This window comes from Eptatretus burgeri, chromosome 9 (assembly GCF_056783735.1).
Source record: "Eptatretus burgeri isolate ZD-2024b chromosome 9, Ebu_testis_v1, whole genome shotgun sequence".
Classification (NCBI taxonomy): domain Eukaryota; kingdom Metazoa; phylum Chordata; class Myxini; order Myxiniformes; family Myxinidae; genus Eptatretus; species Eptatretus burgeri.
The window spans coordinates 20,931,968-20,951,751 of NC_140969.1; the positions used below are offsets into that span (position 1 = coordinate 20,931,968).

The 19,784-nt window shown below is 44.9% G+C and overlaps 1 protein-coding gene across 7 annotated transcripts in view; it reads right to left on the reverse strand.

Moving 5' to 3' along the window:
• The window catches only part of AASS (aminoadipate-semialdehyde synthase), a 162,699-nt gene that overhangs the window by 2,771 nt on the left and 140,144 nt on the right, over positions 1 to 19,784 (reverse strand). For 3 of the 7 annotated variants that reach the window (XM_085894301.1, XM_085894300.1, XM_085894299.1), the window contains exons 18-23: positions 19,156 to 19,296; positions 12,576 to 12,743; positions 6,552 to 6,647; positions 2,626 to 2,738; positions 1,158 to 1,246; positions 376 to 552 (exon numbers count right to left, since the gene is read on the reverse strand). In XM_085894301.1, the coding sequence (XP_085750427.1) occupies positions 376 to 552; positions 1,158 to 1,246; positions 2,626 to 2,738; positions 6,552 to 6,647; positions 12,576 to 12,743; positions 19,156 to 19,296 (784 nt within the window). Of the gene's footprint in view, positions 1 to 375; positions 553 to 1,157; positions 1,247 to 2,625; positions 2,739 to 5,208; positions 5,577 to 6,551; positions 6,648 to 12,575; positions 12,744 to 19,155; positions 19,297 to 19,784 lie in introns of those variants that run through there. The other 4 variants (XR_015061477.1, XM_085894298.1, XR_015061478.1 and 1 more) reach the window with 4 other exon arrangements.

Consider the following 19,784-nt stretch of genomic DNA (forward strand, 5'->3'; position numbering starts at 1 on the left):
TACTTCTAGCAGAGGTGGATCAGATATGCTGGAACCTGTGTGTACCAAAATGGTCACAATATCAAGTAAGGTCAGGGAAGATGCCCTTGGCGAGAAGCATGGGTTATATTATCAGTATACGAAACATCCGTGCACTGGAGGGCTCTTTGGCAGATGGTATAGGAAGCAATTTCAAATTAAAAATGCTCAAGATACTGAAGGAAAGTACTGCAGTTTGGAGGATGGAGTATTACAAACAAGGGGAAATTGAGAAGGTGGGGACATCTTTCCTCACTTTTCCTGCCAAGGGCATCTTACGCTACCTTACTATAAATGGTCAGCACCTTAGGTGCATAGTGACACTTCTGACAATAAAATGCCTGAAAAACGTTGTACCATCAAGTATCATCTGGGCTGCAATAGCACAAGGCAGGCCAACGGTCCTTGCCATTGCAGAGTAGCCTTTGGGATCTCCATACACAACCAGACTTTGAACCTCCATCTCTTGGGCTCCTGATGGAAGCTTTATCTTCAACTCATTTCTCAGGATGACCATATCTCGCTCATCAGAACCTAATTACACACCAACAATGAAGTAACAGATGTGAAGCAATAGCCATCGTTATTTCTGTCAATTTTGGAAATGCAATGCAGGACACAGTATACCACATCTTTATTTCTATATCGTCCTGAAAAATCTTGCACCATGAAGCTTTCACAGGCTCAGTGTGAAAGGAAGAAGCCACATCTTAACCAGCCTTGGTGGTGTAATGGTTTTAGTGTTCACTCTGAGTCTGGGAGGTTGGTGGTTCAAACCTGGTCAAATCACACCAACGACTTTATAAATGGTACATGCTACTTCCTTGCTTGATGCTCAGTATTTGAAAGGATAGAGCATGGACAAACAACCATATGATGGCAATAAATACTGAAGGGCCTTATGGCCTCCTCCTGCAATGAAGTTCCTTATCAGGGAACTCATATTTATTCATTTATATTTTGCTGTTATTACAGACATTAAAAGGTAGATGGATATTTACAAGCTGGCTGGTGATAGTTTAAAAAAAAATTTTTAACATAAAAGGCTGATGTAAACACAAAAAGCAATGAACTTGCCCAAATTACAATATTTGAAGGTAATTGATACAGGGTTTTCTTTCCTTTTTTGCCACATTTACCAAAGGTGAGTGTATATGTCAGATGGTTGATCAGAGCTTTCATTACGTTGTCCACCTGACCAACCGTTGCATCACCAAGCAGACCGAGCCTGTTCAAACAGCCAAGAGAGACAGAGTTAAAGCAATGTCCAGAAACAACCGAAAGAAGGTCTCAAGATAACAAACCACCACTTAAGTTGAATCATGGCTCATTCATCTATTCCATATGCAGCCTGTGGCTGCTGGTTGCATCATTGTGGGAACGTGGCTGTGCCACCGATGCAGTGCTCCTCTGTTCCCAGTGAACTCCCACTCATTTTGCTGACTGCGTAAGGATGACAGGCTGTCAACCCACCTGGTTTTATTTAATGGATGGACAGGAGCTCAAAGTCAAGACCCTATGATTTTAATCCAGCCACCTTGTCTGTTGAGCTAAGACCAAGCTTATTTATCATGGTGAATCCATACTATAATTGACGGACTAGTGCGTGTTTGTTTGTTTGTTTGTCGCACTACTACTCCTACAGTTCTGGACCAATTACACCCAAACTTGCTACATAGGATCAGCATGACCCAAATTAGTGCAATAAGGGTGTTTTTATCTTTCATGGGGGTCTTGGGTGTAGGGAAAAGGGGGCATGCAAATTCTCTATGGAAATGTGTATCGTGTCCAGGTGGGAGAGGGTATTACAAGTCCCCACTCTGTCCCCACTGCAGTACAGTATTCCTGTCCCCACATTTTCCAGTGACGTGAAGTGTTTTGAATTACACAGCGAGGGGTATTTTGAATTACACGTTTGAATAAGGATAACAGCAGAGCAGAGATAACTCCCCTAGGGAGTGGGTGCTTCTAGTTTCTCAAAATTACCCATCTATCCATGACCGGCTAAAGGTTGGTACACTCGTATCAATGAATGATTAATCAACTGATATTTTTTGGATACTGTAAATTGATTTTATAACTACCCCTGAAGACAGCTCCAGAAATGTAGTTTGTTAGTCAGATCAGTGTTTGCCGGTTTCAAACAGAGCTCAAAGGTTAGCACTAGGTTTAATAAACTACAAGTCGACAAAGATATGCTGAGTGCTAATCGCCATGAAGAAAAAGATAAAATAAAATAGGAGCCGATGTTTTTTGGTGTTCAGCCTTCGTCCGAGCGAAAAGGGGCTCTTTTGTTCTGATGAATGGCGAGCTCACAAAATTTCGATGACACTGCTTCCCACAGCGATTAGCATATCTTTGTTAACTTTTGGTTGATAAAACCTCATACTAGAATTATTCGCCAACACAGACTGATTCTCTAGCCTTGACAAAATGAAGTATTCCTTTGTTTCAAAGGAGAGTACACATGTATTTTCCTGTGATCTCAGTGCAGCCATTCAAGGTACTTGATCACAGCACGAGATGTAATGAGGCGAGCACACTTCATTCTTTAGGGGTTTTTTTTGATGGAAATCACTTCTTTCTCTCATTATGTGAAACACGTACTGCTCAATTGCTGATGTCTGTGCTTCATCCCCATTGAGTCGCTTCTTCACAGCCTCTCTTAGAGCATGGCTATCAGACATCTGCACTCCCAGCATTCTGCTCATCAAGTGGCTCTGTCCATGCAGGCAGTCACAGAATAACACAATCAGCAGTGACTCAGTATACAGTTGATTATGTTGATCATAACACCTTTTGTGTGATACATCTAGCATATGCTTGCTACTCTAAACTTCTGTTTATAGCCAACAAAAGCAATGGCTCGGAGCTAAAAAGGACCTCTTGTGGGATTTTGAGTACCGGTAATGATGCAAGTCCCTTACTTTGGTTAATATCATTCAAGGCAGGTGAAAGAGTTTCCTCGCTACACTGAAAAGAGAGATAGAATATTACTCTATCGGCTGCTGCAACCATCACGTTGTCTTTCTGTGTGAATGTTATGTAGGAAAGGTATATGCAGAAAAGGTATGCCAGCTTAAATTATGCAGACAATTGCCGTACACAAAAAAGGACCGTCTTTCCTAAAAGAAGAAAGCTCCTTCAACAAAAGAAGAAAGTCACAAATCACTAAGAAGTGCCTCATACATACCAACCAGCGGTGGGGAATTGAAGTAAACAGATCAGACTTTTGTACAGAGTTTAGGAGTAAAAACATACAAAGATGTTCAAATTAATTAAGGCACCAGCGAGTAGTATTACTGCCAGAGAGAGCCACGGATGAAGACCACTCAGGTATCTTCTTGATTACAAGTAGTAATTTACATATAGGATGTTTTTTTCACCAGTTGGAGCCCAATCCCTCGAAGCTGGCTGTAATTCCCAACTCAAAATGCAGCAATAATAACAACTGGAGACTTCATAGACCACCTTACCACATGAGTGGTTCGTGCTCCGTCATCCCGAGGGAGTGGTTCATGCTCCGTCATCCCAAGCGAGTGGTTCGTGCTCCGTCATCCCAAGCGAGTGGTCTATGCTCCATCTTCCCAAACGAGTGGTCCGTTCTCCGTCTTCCCGAGCGAGTGCTCTGTGCTTCGTCATCCCGAGCGAGTGGTCCGTGCTCCGTCATCCCGAGCGAGTGGTCCGTGCTCCGTCATCCCGAGAGAGTGGTCCGTGCTCCGTCATCCCGAACGAGTGGTTCGTGCTTCGTCATCTTGAGCGAGTGGTCCGTGCTCTGTCATCCCGAGCGAGTGGGTCGTGCTCCGTCGTCCTGAGCGAGTGGGTCGTGCTCCGTCATCTCAAGCTAGTGGGTCGTGCTCCGTCATCCTGAGCAAGTGGGTCGTGTTCCGTCATCCTGAGCGAGTGGTTCGTGCTCCTTCATCCTGAGCGAGTGGGTTGTGCTCCGTCATCCTGAGCGAGTGGGTCGTGTTCCGTCAGCCCGAGCGAGTGGTTCGTGCTTCATCATCTTGAGCGAGTGGTCCGTGCTCCGTCATCCCGAGCGAGTGGGTCGTGCTCCGTCGTCCTGAGCGAGTGGGTCGTGCTCCATCATCCCAAGCTAGTGGGTCGTGCTCCGTCATCCTGAGCAAGTGGGTCGTGTTCCGTCATCCTGAGCGAGTGGTTCGTGCTCCGTCATCCTGAGCGAGTGGGTTGTGCTCCGTCACCCTGAGCGAGTGGGTCGTGTTCCGTCGTCCTGAGCGAGTGGGTCGTGCTCCGTCATCCTGAGCGAGTGATTCGTCCTCCGTCATCCTGAGCGAATGGTCCGTGCTTCGTCATCCTGAGCAAGTGATTCGTCCTCCGTCATCCTGAGTGAGTGGTTCGTTCTCTGTTGTTCTGAGCAAGTTGTTGTGAAATCACACCCGATTTCCGAGCCGTTTGCCGTTTCAGCATGTTTTCTAAATTACCAAGTCAAAATTTTTTTGCACCCGTCACACGCAGTTATTTATAAAGATCAATGTTTGTGAACATATCCCTGAAACATCTATATAAATGCAATACTGTTTTTTGGTGAAAGATACTCATGGTTTTTGGTTTGTACACAGTACATACTGTAGTCGGCAATCACACTGACTCCAACCTGCCGATTCCTGAAAAAATGTCGATATCGGCCAAACACTAGTGTGTGTGTGTGTGTGTGTGTGTGTGTGTGTGTGTGTGTGTGTGTGTGTGTGTGTGTGTGTGTGTGTGTGTGTGTGTGTGTGTGTGTGTGTGTGTGTGTGTGTGTGTGTGTGTGTGTGTGTGTGTGTGTGTGTGTGTGTGTTGTTCATAAAACAAAACATTATTTCTGCTAACTCCCCTAACCCCACTCCCAACCCTTCTCTCTCTTTGTTCCAACCTTGCTCTACCCCCTCCAAATGCAGTGCAGCACCCTCCTCCCATACCTCACTCTCTCCTCACTCTCTCCTCACTCTCTCCTCTCTCCTCTCTCCTCTCTCTCTCTCTCTCTCTCTCTCTCTCTCTCTCTCTCTCTCTCTCTCTCTCTCTCTCTCTCTCTCTCTCTCTCTCTCTCTCTCTCTCTCTCTCTCTCTCTCTCTCTCTCTCTCTCTCTCTCTCTCTCTCTCTCTCTCTCTCTCTCTCTCTCTCTCTCTCTCTCTCTCTCTCTCTCTCTCTCTCTCTCTCTCTCTCTCTCTCTCTCTCTCTCTCTCTCTCTCTCTCTCTCCTGGACATATCCAGACAGTGGTTATGTCTGGACGGTAGTTTTCTCTGGACGCGTTGGGGCAGTATTTGTCTCCGGATGTGTCGAGGCATTGTTTGTCTCCAGACGCGTCCAGGCGATGTTTATGTCCGGACGGGAGTTTATCTCTGGATGTGTCCGAACGGGAGTTTGTATCTCAACAGCTTGGCTCTGGATGCGTCTGGGCGGTATTCATGTCCAGACGGGAGTTTGTCTCCGGACGTGTCTGGACGGGAGTTCGTCTCTCGGCGTGTCTGGGCAATGTTTTTCTCCAGACGGCATGGCTCTGGATGCGTCCGGGTGGTGTTTGTCTCTGGACATTCCCAGGCGGTGTTTGTCATATGACCTGTAGAAAATGGATTTCAGATATTATTTTGTTTCCATCTTCACTGTTAATCTATGCAGAAACATTTTGATGAGACAGTGTGAATCGTAATTAATGCTCCACCACAAGTCTGCCTTCCCTTCCCTCACGCAACCTCACTTTCCCTCCCTCCTCGCTTCCCCCTCCTTCCTCGCTTCACCACGCCTCCTGCTCCCCCATCCCTCCTCGCTCCCCTCCCTTCCTCGCTCCTCCTCCCTTCTCATCGCATCCTCTCCCTCCTCGCTCCCCCTCTCCTCATCGCTCCCCCTCCCTCCTCGCTCCCCCTCCCTCCTCATGCCCCCTCCCTCCTAGCTCCCCTCCTCTCTCTTTCCCCCATCTCCCCCCCCCCCACTCCTCTTCTTCTCTCCCCTCTTTTTTTCCCCCTCTTGGATTCTCGTCAGCGAAGCAATTGGTGGTATTTGCTCATTATATAATAACAGCTTTAATATTTTTACAAAATTTAGGCTGAAAGTAGGGCTTTGGGGCATTATGGCCAAAGTTGTACACAAGCAAGGGAAATGCTTAAAGAGGAGAGAGAAGGGTGGGGTGGCAGGGTGGGGTGGCAGGGTGGGGTGACGACACACAGAAACCTATCTGCAAGTAAAACATTATGGTTAGGATGGATTAACAGGGATAGAAAATATATCGGGTAGTTTCAATAATTGCTACACCTCTATTTTCGAATCACTAGCTGCTTAGAGGTGTGTGCAAAACTATTCACATGCAGGTCGAGAGGGTCCACTTCAAATTTGATTGTGGTGTTAAAATACGAGTATTGATACAGTAGATTGTATTCATTTTCTTCCTTGCACACGATTGGTTCAAATTTCTCAAATTATCTCAAATATACATTTTCACCATATTATTCAAATTCCAAGCATTATTGCACAACACATTGTTAAATAGACCAGAGAAGAGGAGGTCTCAGCAATGACTGATATTATAATACTCCCTTACCCAAGTTTGTTTGGAAGACTGGTCAAAGAGGTTTGGGTTGGGATTTGAGTCAAACAAGCCAAGAAGCAGAAGGCTCTTCAGTACTGCATAAGTCCCCTGATAAAACACCAGGAAGACACACAAGTGCAACATAATTGTTTCCACTTCATCATTTCTCAGCCGTTAAAGCAGGGAATAAATTGTTTCCACAATGCTGATCAGGAGGGAAAAAAACTTTCCTTCAAAATGTAGTGAAGTGGCTTCTTAACCTTACGAGCAATTAAAATGCATGCAAACATTTTATATTTATTTAAACACTGGGAATGGATAAAGAATCATTTTGTGTTTGGAGGGAGGAAAAAAACAACAGAAAAAAATATTATTTTTAAATCCTGTGTAAATATATCATTCTAACCACTGACTCAATGACTGAGTAACTGAGTGACTCACTGACTGATATTAATGTTCGGTACATTCCGGGTGACGAAGAAAGCTGAAATTTTGCGTGCTGACAGGCATTGAAGCCTTTACACCAGAATATACATAACTGAGTCATCAGAAAGCATCCGGAAATGAAAATATAAATAAATGAAAATAAATGAATGAAAAAAATGCAGATAAACGACCTAAGACAATGGGGAAGCACGGTAAGTTCGCGTGCCGACGGACATCGAAGCCAATATACCGGGGAAAATCAATGAATTGTTGGAAAGCATTCATAAAAGAAAATATTGTTAAGGATTCAGCGACGGAGGGATTCTCAACCCACTCCGGCCGTCTCCAGGATCTATAACGCCGGCCGGCTCAGCACAGGCCTCGGGTCACGCGCCTTCAATCGCGATACCAATGTAATCCTTGTACCTTGCCAGTTGGGGAAATAGAACCCCTGGTTACAGACTGGTTTTGTCAGATGCTGAGCATTTTCTGCCAGTCTGTAACCATTTTGGTTTTATATGCCAATCGAACAGATCGTTCCTCGACACGACACGGATTAATCCATAGCGGCAACTTAATAGAATTAACCAGATTTATTGGGGAACATCGGGGATCACAACACAAGCAAAATTCATGACAATGTTTTTATTAACAATCCTCAACCCGTTCTTAACTAGGGAACCATGGACTACAGGTTTTGAGGGGGTCGCTACTGAAATATGCCTTAAACAACGTGCAGACAAAGACAGATAGACAAACAGCATGCATGCAAGACAACACAGAGTACTTGATGATGTCTCATGGATGAGAGGACAGTGTCAAAAGCACGAATGTCGCTCGCAACAGGCGGATGTCCACAGATTCGAACTCCCAGCTCGAACGTGCAGCGTGGCATGATAGCGGCGCCGTACTCTTCCTTCTCAAGGCACCGCGTGCGCATGCCCTCCTCAGCGCGTTCCGGCCCCGCGCAATGTCGACGATGGGCCTCAGCCGATCTCTCTCAAGGTCTAGCATACAAATCCAGGCCTGGCCTGTTCACCAGACAAGGCCCAAATCGAGGTGCCGGGCTCCGGCAAGCGGATCGCAAACGTGTCGAGCCGTTGGTGTGAGCAGGGACCGTCAGAGGCTCCAGCGTCTCCTCTCCTGCCTTCCCGCCTCGAAGCCCGACTTCCCAACTCTGTCCTCTCAGTTTCTCTCTCTGTCGAATCACCTTATCTTTCCTTAGAGTCGGTCGCTGATTCGACATGCAGGCAGCCTCTCTTACGTTCGCTCGCTTCGAAGCTCCTGCTCATCCAGCAGATCGCGACTCGACACTCGTCGTTTCTCTGTTGCCTTCCCTGCCTTTCCTTTGGCTCATTCCTCACGAAAAACAGACACAGCTGTCCCGTGTACAGACGATCAGCGCCACCACGGCGCTCACCGTTTCACCTCAGTCTCTTTTTCATTTGCTCCTTCGACACACGAGCCCGCCTCTCTCGGCGAAGCCGACAAACTCCTCCCCTTCGCGTCACTTCCTCTTTTTGGCCACACCCTCTCAGCCGACTGGGCGGGGCCTATCGTCCATGATGGGGAAGAAGAAGAAGGAGCCCTCGTTCCACCACCACACAAACAATAAACAGCTTCTTACACCTCCCGACACACATATAACGTCCATTTTACCAAACAACCTATCTATACATGCATTTAATGGGGGATCTGAGCTAATCCTATATTTAGTAGTCCAATAAGGGCCATTTCCGTAACAATATAAATAAATAAAAATAAATAAATGAAAAAGAATATGAAGAAAATAAATGCAGGTGAGCCGAGACAATGGGGAAGCATGATAATTTTGCGTGCCAGCAAATATTGAAGCTGATACACCAGGAAAAAAAATCACAGAACCATCAGAAAGCATCTGTATATTAAAATATAAGTAATGAAAAAAAAGCAAAAGCAGGTGAGCAACTTGAGATAATGGGGAAGCACAGTTCGTTGTTGCTTACAATGTGTAAGCATACACTGCTAGTATATATTGTTGAGGGCCGGGGTCCGGTGGCGAGGACGACCACTCGGTGGGGGAGGTTACGTCGTCTCCCACCAGACTCCCCAGAATTGTAGGCCGTCACCCTCGGATAATTCCGTGAGCCGGTGGGTCGCTGAACTGACCGTGGAACGCAAATATCTCGACCGCGTGGCGTAGGGTCTTTTTGTCTGGAACCAATTTACCAAAGTAACCACGCGGTCTCAGCTACCGGGGATCCACGCCCTCGGCACGTCGTGCTCGAACCGGGTCACTCTACCGACTGCGGTAGAGTTCCAACTACCGACTACCAACTCCGGTTCGGGTGCAGTCGAGCGGAGCTGCCAAAGCCGTGCCGGCTAGGATGAGCAGATTAACGGGAACAAAGACCGGCTAAAACTCAGATCCGAACCATGCTGGACCAATGAAAGAAAGGACAGAAACGAACTGGGAACATTTCTAATAATGGTTTATTTACAATAAGAAGGACACAGAGCAAGACTTATCGTGGAATATACAAGAAAGAATTCACAATGATCAGAAATAAACACTGAAGCAGTTCTACTTAAGAGACGGCACCACACACGCAGACAAACACACAGACGAAAATAAAACTCAGGTGTTTTACTAGGACCCCCACAGCCAGGGAGAGAGACGAGCTGGGGCCATGGTTCGGCGGGGTACCTGCACGTTGGAGGGATGGGGTGCTCCGTGGTGTGGCATCTGTCAATGGCCGTGCAGCCCAGCCCACAGTCACACGCGTGGGGCTCGTGTCCGTTCAGGAACTTGAGAGGAGTAGTCGGAGTCCTAGAGCAGGGGTCAGGGTCGCGGACTGGACCCAGCAAAACTTCCACAAACGTTCCAGACTCCAGAAACGAATGCCCCATCTCCAATAAACCTCCGACGAATGCCCTCGAGAATGCCCCACGCAGAGCTGAACTCCTTCTGAAGTGAACTGAACTCAGACTCCAGCTCAGAATACATGACACACACCAACCAGCTCTCTCCTCCAAAGAACTCCCCTCAAGACTGAGGATGGTGTCGTCTTTTTATGGACCTCCCCGAATGGGGCATGGGCTCAGTGGAACAGACATCACTGTCCGCCCTGATTGGACAGGGCCTCCACGGATCCGCCCCTTGTGGGCGGGGTCTCTGCCTTGTTGGGGGAACCCCCCCCCCTCCACGCGTGTTTGCACTCGTCGAGCAAGAGTTACAACGTTGAAAATGTCGTCATGTCAGAGATACAATGTTGAAAAAGAATGTTTGTGGAAGCGGCAAGGAACGGCTGCAAGATCTTGCCTCGGCAAGTCAGGGTGCGAGTAGACAGCGGGTGGGTAGTGGATCGTGATGGGGGATGGGATGTTTGTTGGATAATATAAATAAATGACCGTTTTTACAGCCATTTTTCCCTGCTGTGCAGGGGTTTGGCTTTTTCTTGAGGCAATGTTTTATGGCCGGATGCCCTTCCTGACGCCAACCCTGGTCGCCTCTTACGACACACAGGGATATGGTACACCAATTCTAACCGGGGCATACACCGGGACCAGTACACTGGCACTCATTTCGCCGACCTCGGAAGGATGACAGGCTGAGTCAACCCCCTGGTGTTAATTCAGCAGCCAACGGGGCTTGAACTCAGGACACTGGGATCCCAAGCCGCCACCCTAACCACTAAGCCAACACCAGGCTTTTATAAATGTAAACTTTCACCAGGCTTGGATGTAAAGATTTAATAACCTAACTAAAAAAACATCGCAACGCACACCTTTGATTCTCCCACGAGACAAAAGGAAGGGACCTGTTTTCACATGTACGTAATGGAATAACTGACTTTTGGGACATCTGTACGTTTGAATGCATATGGTTTCCATATCCATAACAATATGTGTATATCTATATGTCTATATGTCTATATGTCTATATGTCTATATGTCTATATGTCTATATGTCTATATGTCTATATGTCTATATGTCTATATGTCTATATGTCTATATGTCTATATGTCTATATGTCTATATGTCTATGTCTATGTCTATGTCTATGTCTATGTCTGTGTCTGTGTCTGTGTCTGTGTCTGTGTCTGTGTCTGTGTCTGTGTCTGTGTCTGTGTCTGTGTCTGTGTCTGTGTCTGTGTCTGTGTCTGTGTCTGTGTGTGTGTGTGTGTGTGTGTGTGTGTGTGTGTGTGTGTGTGTGTGTGTGTGTGTGTGTGTGTGTTTGTGTGTGTGTGTGTGTGTGTGTGTGTGTGGTGTGTGTGTGTGTACAAATAATAAAGAAAGACCAACCCACATCTCTCACCTGTGAATGGAGGGAAAAGCCAATCAGCTCTCACCTAATCAACTAAACCCAGGTGGCTAAGATTATATAAATAATTGACACCTCCCATACCTCCTCGAGCCAAAGAAGCTGCATAAAGCAACCCAAGAAGGCCAACACAAGGTAAGTGCTTTGCTGTTTGAAACCCTCCCAGAGTTCTTCCACAGCTATAAAGACATTCACACAGAGTACATACAGGAGAATCCCAATGCTACACACCCCCTCAGCTGCCAGACTGGTTTCATCACTTATTGGTGAATCATCAGCAACAACGCAGACAGCAATGCATATCAATGAGGCTCCCAAGCATGTACCACGTGCAAACGTCAAAAAGTCAATATATAAATAATAAAGAAAGGCCCACCCACATCCCTCACCTGTGAATGGAGGGAATGGCCAATCAGCTCTCACCTAATCAACTAAACCCAGGTGGCTCGGATTGTTTCTTGAAATATGAGTGACCTGCCAATTTGTGGGTGTTTCTAAACAATATCTGACAGTGCATATTTCGTTATGGAAAGGTTGGGAAAAAAAAACAATGGTTGGCTCAAAGCCTCAAACGCAGTCAGAATGGCACAGATGTTGGATAGAGCGGTGTTGAAGAAAGAGCACCATCAGAGTGAAAGAGTTGGAAAAGGAGTGTCAAAAAGAGCAACAGAATTATAGTGCCTTCGAAGGAAGCACTGCGTGAGCAAGAAAATAGAATATATCATTGTCGAAGAAAGCACCATCAGAGTGAGAGTATCACCGGATCGAGTGAGTGTGCCATCATTATGTCAGCATTGGATTAACTTGTGAATTTGGCTTGAGTGTCGGCAATAGCTAGCACACTCTTTGTAAAACATATACTGTATTAAGCATCCACCAGTTAATGCCAGCAACTCGGCCAACCAGCTTATAACGTCCATCCAAGGGACGTCATACTCTGTGATGAACAGCACATCAAACATTGCCTCTGCACACAGACAAATCTTTGGAGTGTCAATGATCCGGGAGTTGAATCTACAGAGATTGGTCTATGGACATAAGTGAAACATGATGTGCTGTTCACCCACTGGGTGACACAGTGAGAGCGTCAAACACACACAAGTCAGAGCATTAATTTTCTTTACTATTTCTTGAAAGTCCTTACAATTAACCCTTCGGGTGCTTGTGTTATTATTGTCAATATCAATGGAAGTCTTTTATCATGTGGAATTTATGCCTTACTGTGCTCCTGCAATCATGAGTAGTATACTGGTTTTTATGGTGAACAAAAGTGATGGTCTATACATGGTGCACATGCAATTCCTGCCTGATATCGCAGAGTTCCACGGAATACTGTATGTGCCTCAGGAATGTTGTAGAGCTCACGATAATGTAAGCTGTCACGGTTTGGCACACCTTCAAGACTCAAGCCTGGCCAGCAACATACTGGCTCGGCCGCATCAATGATCTTGCCCCCTGAAGGAATCTCAACACACTGTAATGGAGAAATGGGACAAGACATTGATAAATGTTCTTCCAATGAGCAAGACAAATTATGGGCTGCTCCACTTCAAAAAGAAAAGAAAAGATTAGGCTGGCATTTCTTTTACCACACACTTACCTACTCTTATTAGCAAACCAACAGGAAGTATCCCCAAATATCATTTCTAAGCAGAGCACTGTCATCATCTCGGGTGCCTTATCATGAAAATCATCCAAGAAAGGATATTTCACACTCAGTCAGCAATATTATCTAAGCAAGAGTAATAAAAAAAACTTTTTTTTAATGCAAAAGGATGTAGCAATGATCTGCCATAAAGTATGGAAACAAGGTGGGGATGGTCACAGGAAATGATCATGTGAAATCATACAGACATCTTACTTTGGATAATGGTTATTCCCTGTCCATCCCTGAATCCATTTGCAATGATGGTGCATGTTGATTGGTTCCATTCATGAATTTGACCGGTGAAATATTAAACTGTTAAAGAAAACACACACACACACACACACACACACACACACACACACACACACACACACACACACACACACACACACACACACACACACACACACACACACACACACACACACACACACACACACTGCTTGAATTATAGATAGATGAGTAACAATGCATTCTGAAACCCACATATTATGTAGATACCAATCAATGTCACACACACACACACACACACACACACACACACACACACACACACACACACACACACACACACACACACACACACACACACACACACACACACACACACACACACACACACACACACACACACACACACACACTATAAGATGAGGTTGATGGAGAAAAGGAATGATTCTATTTGAACTGCAATGATGGATTCCATGGCCTCACTGATGATTGGAAGTAAGCTGATCCTCCTGTAATTAAAGGGATCAGTTTTTGCACCTTTTTATGTCATGCAGTGATGTTGGCGGATTTCCAAGCAGATGGAAGATTGACAGTGCAAATGACAGGGTGAAAAGGGCAGAGAGAGGATGTGCAAGAAGCAGCAGAGCAGGTTTCAGGACATGTGAGCTGATGCCGTCCGGTCCAGAAGCAGAGTCACATTTAAGGGTTGAAAGAACCTTCTCCACATTCTTTCATGCAAAAGACACAGAGGTCAGGAGCAGTTGGGTACACCAGGGAAGGATAGGCACCGAGAGCGAGGGGTTGGGAATACAAGATTTGGAAGCAAACACAGAATTGAGACATTCATCCTTCTCATGAGCGGAGTCGGCTGTGGTGCCATTTGAAGAGAAGGAAGGGATGGAAGGGGAGCATGCTCCAGAGACAGACTTAAGAAGGCATCACCAGCTTCGAGAAGAGCGAGAAAGTTTGAAAGTTCATTTTTGAGGTTGAACATATGTTGTTTTCTAGCTCACTTGAGAGTGGGCACACACTTGTTGTGGACTTTTTGTAATGCACTGAGATTGCCTTTGGTCTGATTGGCCTTCCTGGAAGAGAATTAAGGCAAGTTGTTTGAGATTGAGAACCTTGAAGTTTGAGAAGCTCTCTGAGAACCTTTGCTGATGACTCCTCCCTCTGCCGTAACATCTGTCATCCCTCAGATCAGCATGCAGCAGCTTCTTCGCTCACTGCAGATCTGGATAAAATCACAAACTGGTCCAACACGTGGAACATGTCTTTCAATCCTGATAAATCTCACACTCTCACTATGTCTCTCCGAAAGGACCATTTGCAAAAAAATCCCCCATCTATTTTCTCAACAATCCTCTTGATGAAGTCCTTTCATTTAAGCTTCTTGGTCTCAATATCTGCCATGATCTTTCCTGGGAAAGCCACATTTCCAACCTGGCCTCCAAAGCCAGTGACCGACTGGGAATCCTCCATCGTGCAAAGTCATTCCTCGGCTCACCTGAGCTCCTGACCACATACAAATCTTTCGTCTGCAGCCTGATGGAGTACTGCTCTTCCCTCTAGGCTGGTGCTCTTGTCTCTCACCTTTCTCGGATTCACGCTGTGGAAACCAAGGCCTTTAGGATTATTGGTATATCCCGCGATGAGGCTGATTCTTTGGGCCTCTCACTGTCTCACCGCAGGCAGGTCGGTCACAGTCATTTTGTCTTCTACCGTCTCCTCTCCGGTCTCGCCCTCCCTGCTGTGTCTGCGATTTGTCCCCCCCATATTTCCACAGGGTGCTCAATGTCTGCCAGCAACCCCTTTCTGATAAAACTCCCAAAATCGCGAATCACTGCTCATCTTCACTCTTTCATTCCTCTTTTTCCCCACCTTTGGAATAAATTCCCACATTCTCTTCAATCCCATTCTTCCCTCCAGGTCTTCAAAACAGCTGTTGACCACCACTTATCTTCCCCCATCAAAAACCACGATCTTTTCTACCCCCGTTAATCCACCTCAAACCCACCTCCTTCAAATTCCCTGCCTTCCTTCCCAAAAGTTCCCTGTCGTGTAAGGTCCTGAAAGTCCTGCAGTGTCCATCTTGTACACCCCGTGTTCCCCGCCCCAACCCTCTCCCTTCCTCAGATCTCCTAATTTCTCTGTTCCCCACTGTTTTGTCCTTCCCTCTCCCACCCCTTTTGTCTCCTGCCTCCCTTGTTGTGTGTTAGCTCTCATACGAGCCTTGACAATCTCTAAAAATAAAAAAGTAAAAAATCTTCAAAATGATTTATTTTTAAAATCTCAAACATTCAGTATAGACAAAGAACGATTTATTTTTAAGCATAAAAAACCGCCATTTTTATCGAATACTTCCGAGTTCATAAATAAAATTGTGTTTGGAAGATTACGCACAACAATTTCTTCGACTTTCTTTTCTCTGTTTTTTTTTTCACATTGACGCGCAATATCAAGTTTCATTCAAATCGGGCAACGAAAAAAATCATTAAAAAAAATCAATTCCCGATTCAGTGAAATACTCTTTGGGAGAATTTGATCAATGCAAACAACCTCAGCGGTATAGTTTGCTGGAGCTATCTTTTTTTCTTTTTTTTTGAATTGATTTTTTTTTATCAACCGCCATCTCAATTAGAACCCAACGGGTTCACACGTCGTCTAGTAGTTTCTAAAACTGCTGTATATATGGTAAATGCTGACAAAGTTGATATCAAAACCTTCCCAGTTCATTTCCGAACAAAATAACAGCATATAGTATACAACCCTCACTGATAAGACGCCCGTCATGTTCAGCTTAACCACAAAATGAGGATATTGTCACTTCAAGGATCAATATAAACAGAGACAAGTCTGGAGACGGCGATGGTTCACGAGCAATGTACACGGTTCGCCTTTTTTATTTTTTGACCTTTGAGGGGACGCCACGGGCAAACTGGCGGGAATCGGGAAAAACGTAAATGATGAAAGTTGGAGTACTCGAAGGGCACTACTTGCATACCAACTTTCATTCGAAACAGTTGAAAACCCTAGGAGCTCGATGCCCAATTTATTAATTTTTTTGACATTTTCTAAGTTCGTGACCTTGTGACCTTGACCTTGGGAAGAAAATGAAAAAAAAATCGAGCTCCGTGGGGCTATGCAGGTACCATTGGGCTAACCAAATACTGAAAACCCCTGCCAGATTCAACAAACCCCCTCGGAGAAGATGCAACTTGAAATTGGCTCCCCCCTAAAATCATGTTTTTTTGGCATGGCTCCACCCATAATGGGCGCATCACGCCCTTTCTCAGGAAAACAACTAGATCATGATATAAACCTCCCACCCAAATTTTATCAAGATCGGATCAAAACCCACGGAGCTATGATCGGGACAGACAGACAGACAGACAGACAGACACACACCCATAACGAATAGAGTGGTCACTTACTGACTCGTGAACCAATATGTTCAAAATCTGTTGGATCAACTTGAACAATTCTCAATCTTTATGACAAACAGTCAAGACGACATGCCTTTCTACGAGGGACATTGCCACTGAAAACATCAAGACTGTTTTGCTCACAGCGCAAACACATGGAAAAAAACAACAGAGAGTTTGTGGAGACCCGGATATGTACAAGGGAAGTGGGGTTCCACACAAAGCTGAAACTATCACAAAGGATTAGCCTCAAAACAATGTTCACTGTTGAGCAAATGCGGACAAAATGCTCTTTCAGTGGCTTCTGGTGGCCAAATTTGCTGGACGTGAGATAGATCTTAAAAAGATTTTGTCCCATGAGCTATCACCAGTCCCACTCTCCGTCGCAGGTACAGCTGCAGATCTATGATCCACCAACAAGGCTGTAGTTGGAAAGATCCTAGAGGAAGATGTGAGCGTTAAGACTTTTCCCAACTACAGAACTTAAAACTTGCACCATTATTGATGGTCAAGCCTTGGTATAAGCAATTGGAAAACCAACAGGTTCAAAGACATTTGGGGCTGATCTTTCTGATAAATTCAGCAATGCAGTATTCAGTTGTTTCCATGAATGATGCTCAAGGGTAGATGTTGTCTTTGATAGATCCAGTAAAGAGTCAATCAAATCTGGTATCCGAGCAAAACGAGCGGGTCCAAGGAAATCTACACACCATAAGATTGATGGCAGAGATGTTCCTTTACCTGTCAGTTGGAAACGATTCATCGACTTCCCAGACAACAAATTGAGTCCGAGTGAATTTCCGAGTCCACATATACTGATCAAAGCAAAGGACACTTTGCAAAATTGCGAGTTAATCACATCTAGAAACTTTGCTGATTAAACTACTGCAGAATCATCCCAAGAATCAGATGTCCAACTACTAGAATCAACTCAAGAAGAGGCTGATACACGCATTATACTACATGCTGAGGCAGCTTGTCAAGCAGGGTTTGAGCACAAAATCATCTCATGTAGAGACACAGATGTGTTGGTGCTCTTGATTCACTTTGTAACGCAACTGTGTCGAGATATGGATGAGAACAGGCATTGCACAACAGCGACGCTTTATTGCTGTCCATGACATCCAATTCACTCAAACTCTCCGAAGGAACATCCAGGCATACCATGTCTCAACTGGATGTCATACTGTCAATCAACTGAGTGGGAATGGCAAAAATTCCACATGGAAGACATTCCAGAAGCTTGCAGCTCTAATGAACAATCTTGGATGTGGAACTCTTTCTGAGGCCACAGAGAAACACGTGGAGGAGTTCATTTACTGAGTCTATACTTGCCAAACATGAATGCTCCAGCAATCAATGACATGCGTTACATGCTGTTTCAGAAAAACACCAAAGATCGAGAAAAGCTTTCTCCAACCCAGGGATGTCTTACCCAGCACACCAAACGTGCCCACTACCAGAGCCAGATTTAGTATTTGCCAAACAATCCTCCTGATCACCCTTTGCACATTGACAATGGATGGTATGAAGATCATCCCGGTGGTAAATTGCACCAACAGTTGATGGTTGACGACCCCCGACCACAGGAATTAATGGATGTTGTGTCCTGTAAGTGTAAAAACTATGCAACTGCAAGATGTACCTGCAGATCCAAGTGGTCAAAGTGCACAGGTGCATGCACGTGTAGTGATGACATCTGCTGAAACCCATCACCACGATGGATGATGAGGAATCAGACTAATTGCCCAGTGCACGTGGCCTCCGTGAGTGGAATAAAATGCCAGTTATGGGTAGGAACGCCGTAGCCTATCTCCAAGTAATACGCCATCATCACGGCAACCCTCGGACTATGATGAAGCAAGGATGGGGCAAGGCATGTCCTATTCTGTGCAGTTAATGAACTGATTGATGAATATTAATCGAAACATGGGTCATATCAGTTCCCATTGAAGGATTTCAATATCAGCATTGTAAACCAGGTTTAACGAAAATGTGATGCTAAAATGACAGCAATTGTTTCCTTTCTGACAGCCGTACACAATATGGAGGTAACATTATGTTGTGTTTATTAATAAACGATGTTACATTATTTACCCAACTAGATGGTGGTGATTTATGGCCGATCATGCATATTTTTAAAATGGGTATTACGCATTTAAAAAAGTTATTTTGTAAAAAAAAAACTAAAATCACAATATGAAGTGTCATCCAGGCTGGTTGCGATGGTTGTCCTCCCTGACATGGAGGACAACTTGTAACATTTAGATACCACTGATGTGATATTTTCCTCGACCAACATATTTCACAACACATTTGCAATCAAACTAAACTTGACATAAACGACAATTTAAAAAAAATCGTACATTTGCCTTCATTTGTGTTCTCTATATTCTTATAATTAAGGTTTGTTGAAGATTTGATGACAAAAGCTCAATTAGTAAAAACGTTATGGCCTGGACAGACAGTCAGACACACAAACGGAAGGGATTTCAAAACCTTGTCTCCCGCTCCCGTGGGATGGACAGTCAAACTAAAAAAAAAATCATAAAACATGTGATGTTTGTGATAGTGCAGACCACCTGACCATCTCGTAGATAACTGGCTGAGTTGAGGCAATTATTGATGGCACCTTCAGGGTTCCAGCTGAATTTGTAACGAAGTGGGTTGTTGGAGAACTCAGGGGCTGGCAAGCCACCACAATAAGAAACTAATGACTCCACCTGTTGGCAATAAGGAGGCAAATTTGCAAGGACGTTGTGCTTTATCAATCATGAATGCGGATGAAGGTTGCTTTTTTTTTTGAACATTTTATATTCCATGAAACATGAAAATAATTATTATGAATATTGTTTGTTTCCCAATTATTCCCCATTTTCTACCAACTCAAGTGCACTTCACTTTTAATTCTTAATCCGTGACCATCCCTTCTGTGAGGTGTCAAAATTATTCCCATCGTCTCACTTCTTGGTCTACAAGCATCTGTAAAGGCTCACTTGGCTATCTCGGTGACGGCTGGTTTACCCAAAGACCCAGCAGTCCTGTTGCATGAGCAGCCAAGCAATGCCACTGCAACTGGTTTTTTTTTTTTCTGGTTTGCCTTCTCTATGGAACCGCTCTCGAAACAATCATTCAGGAAACTTAGGGAATCAAACTACACTGGTAATGTTCCACAAATTCATCAAGTGAAGTACTCTTCCCCCACATTACA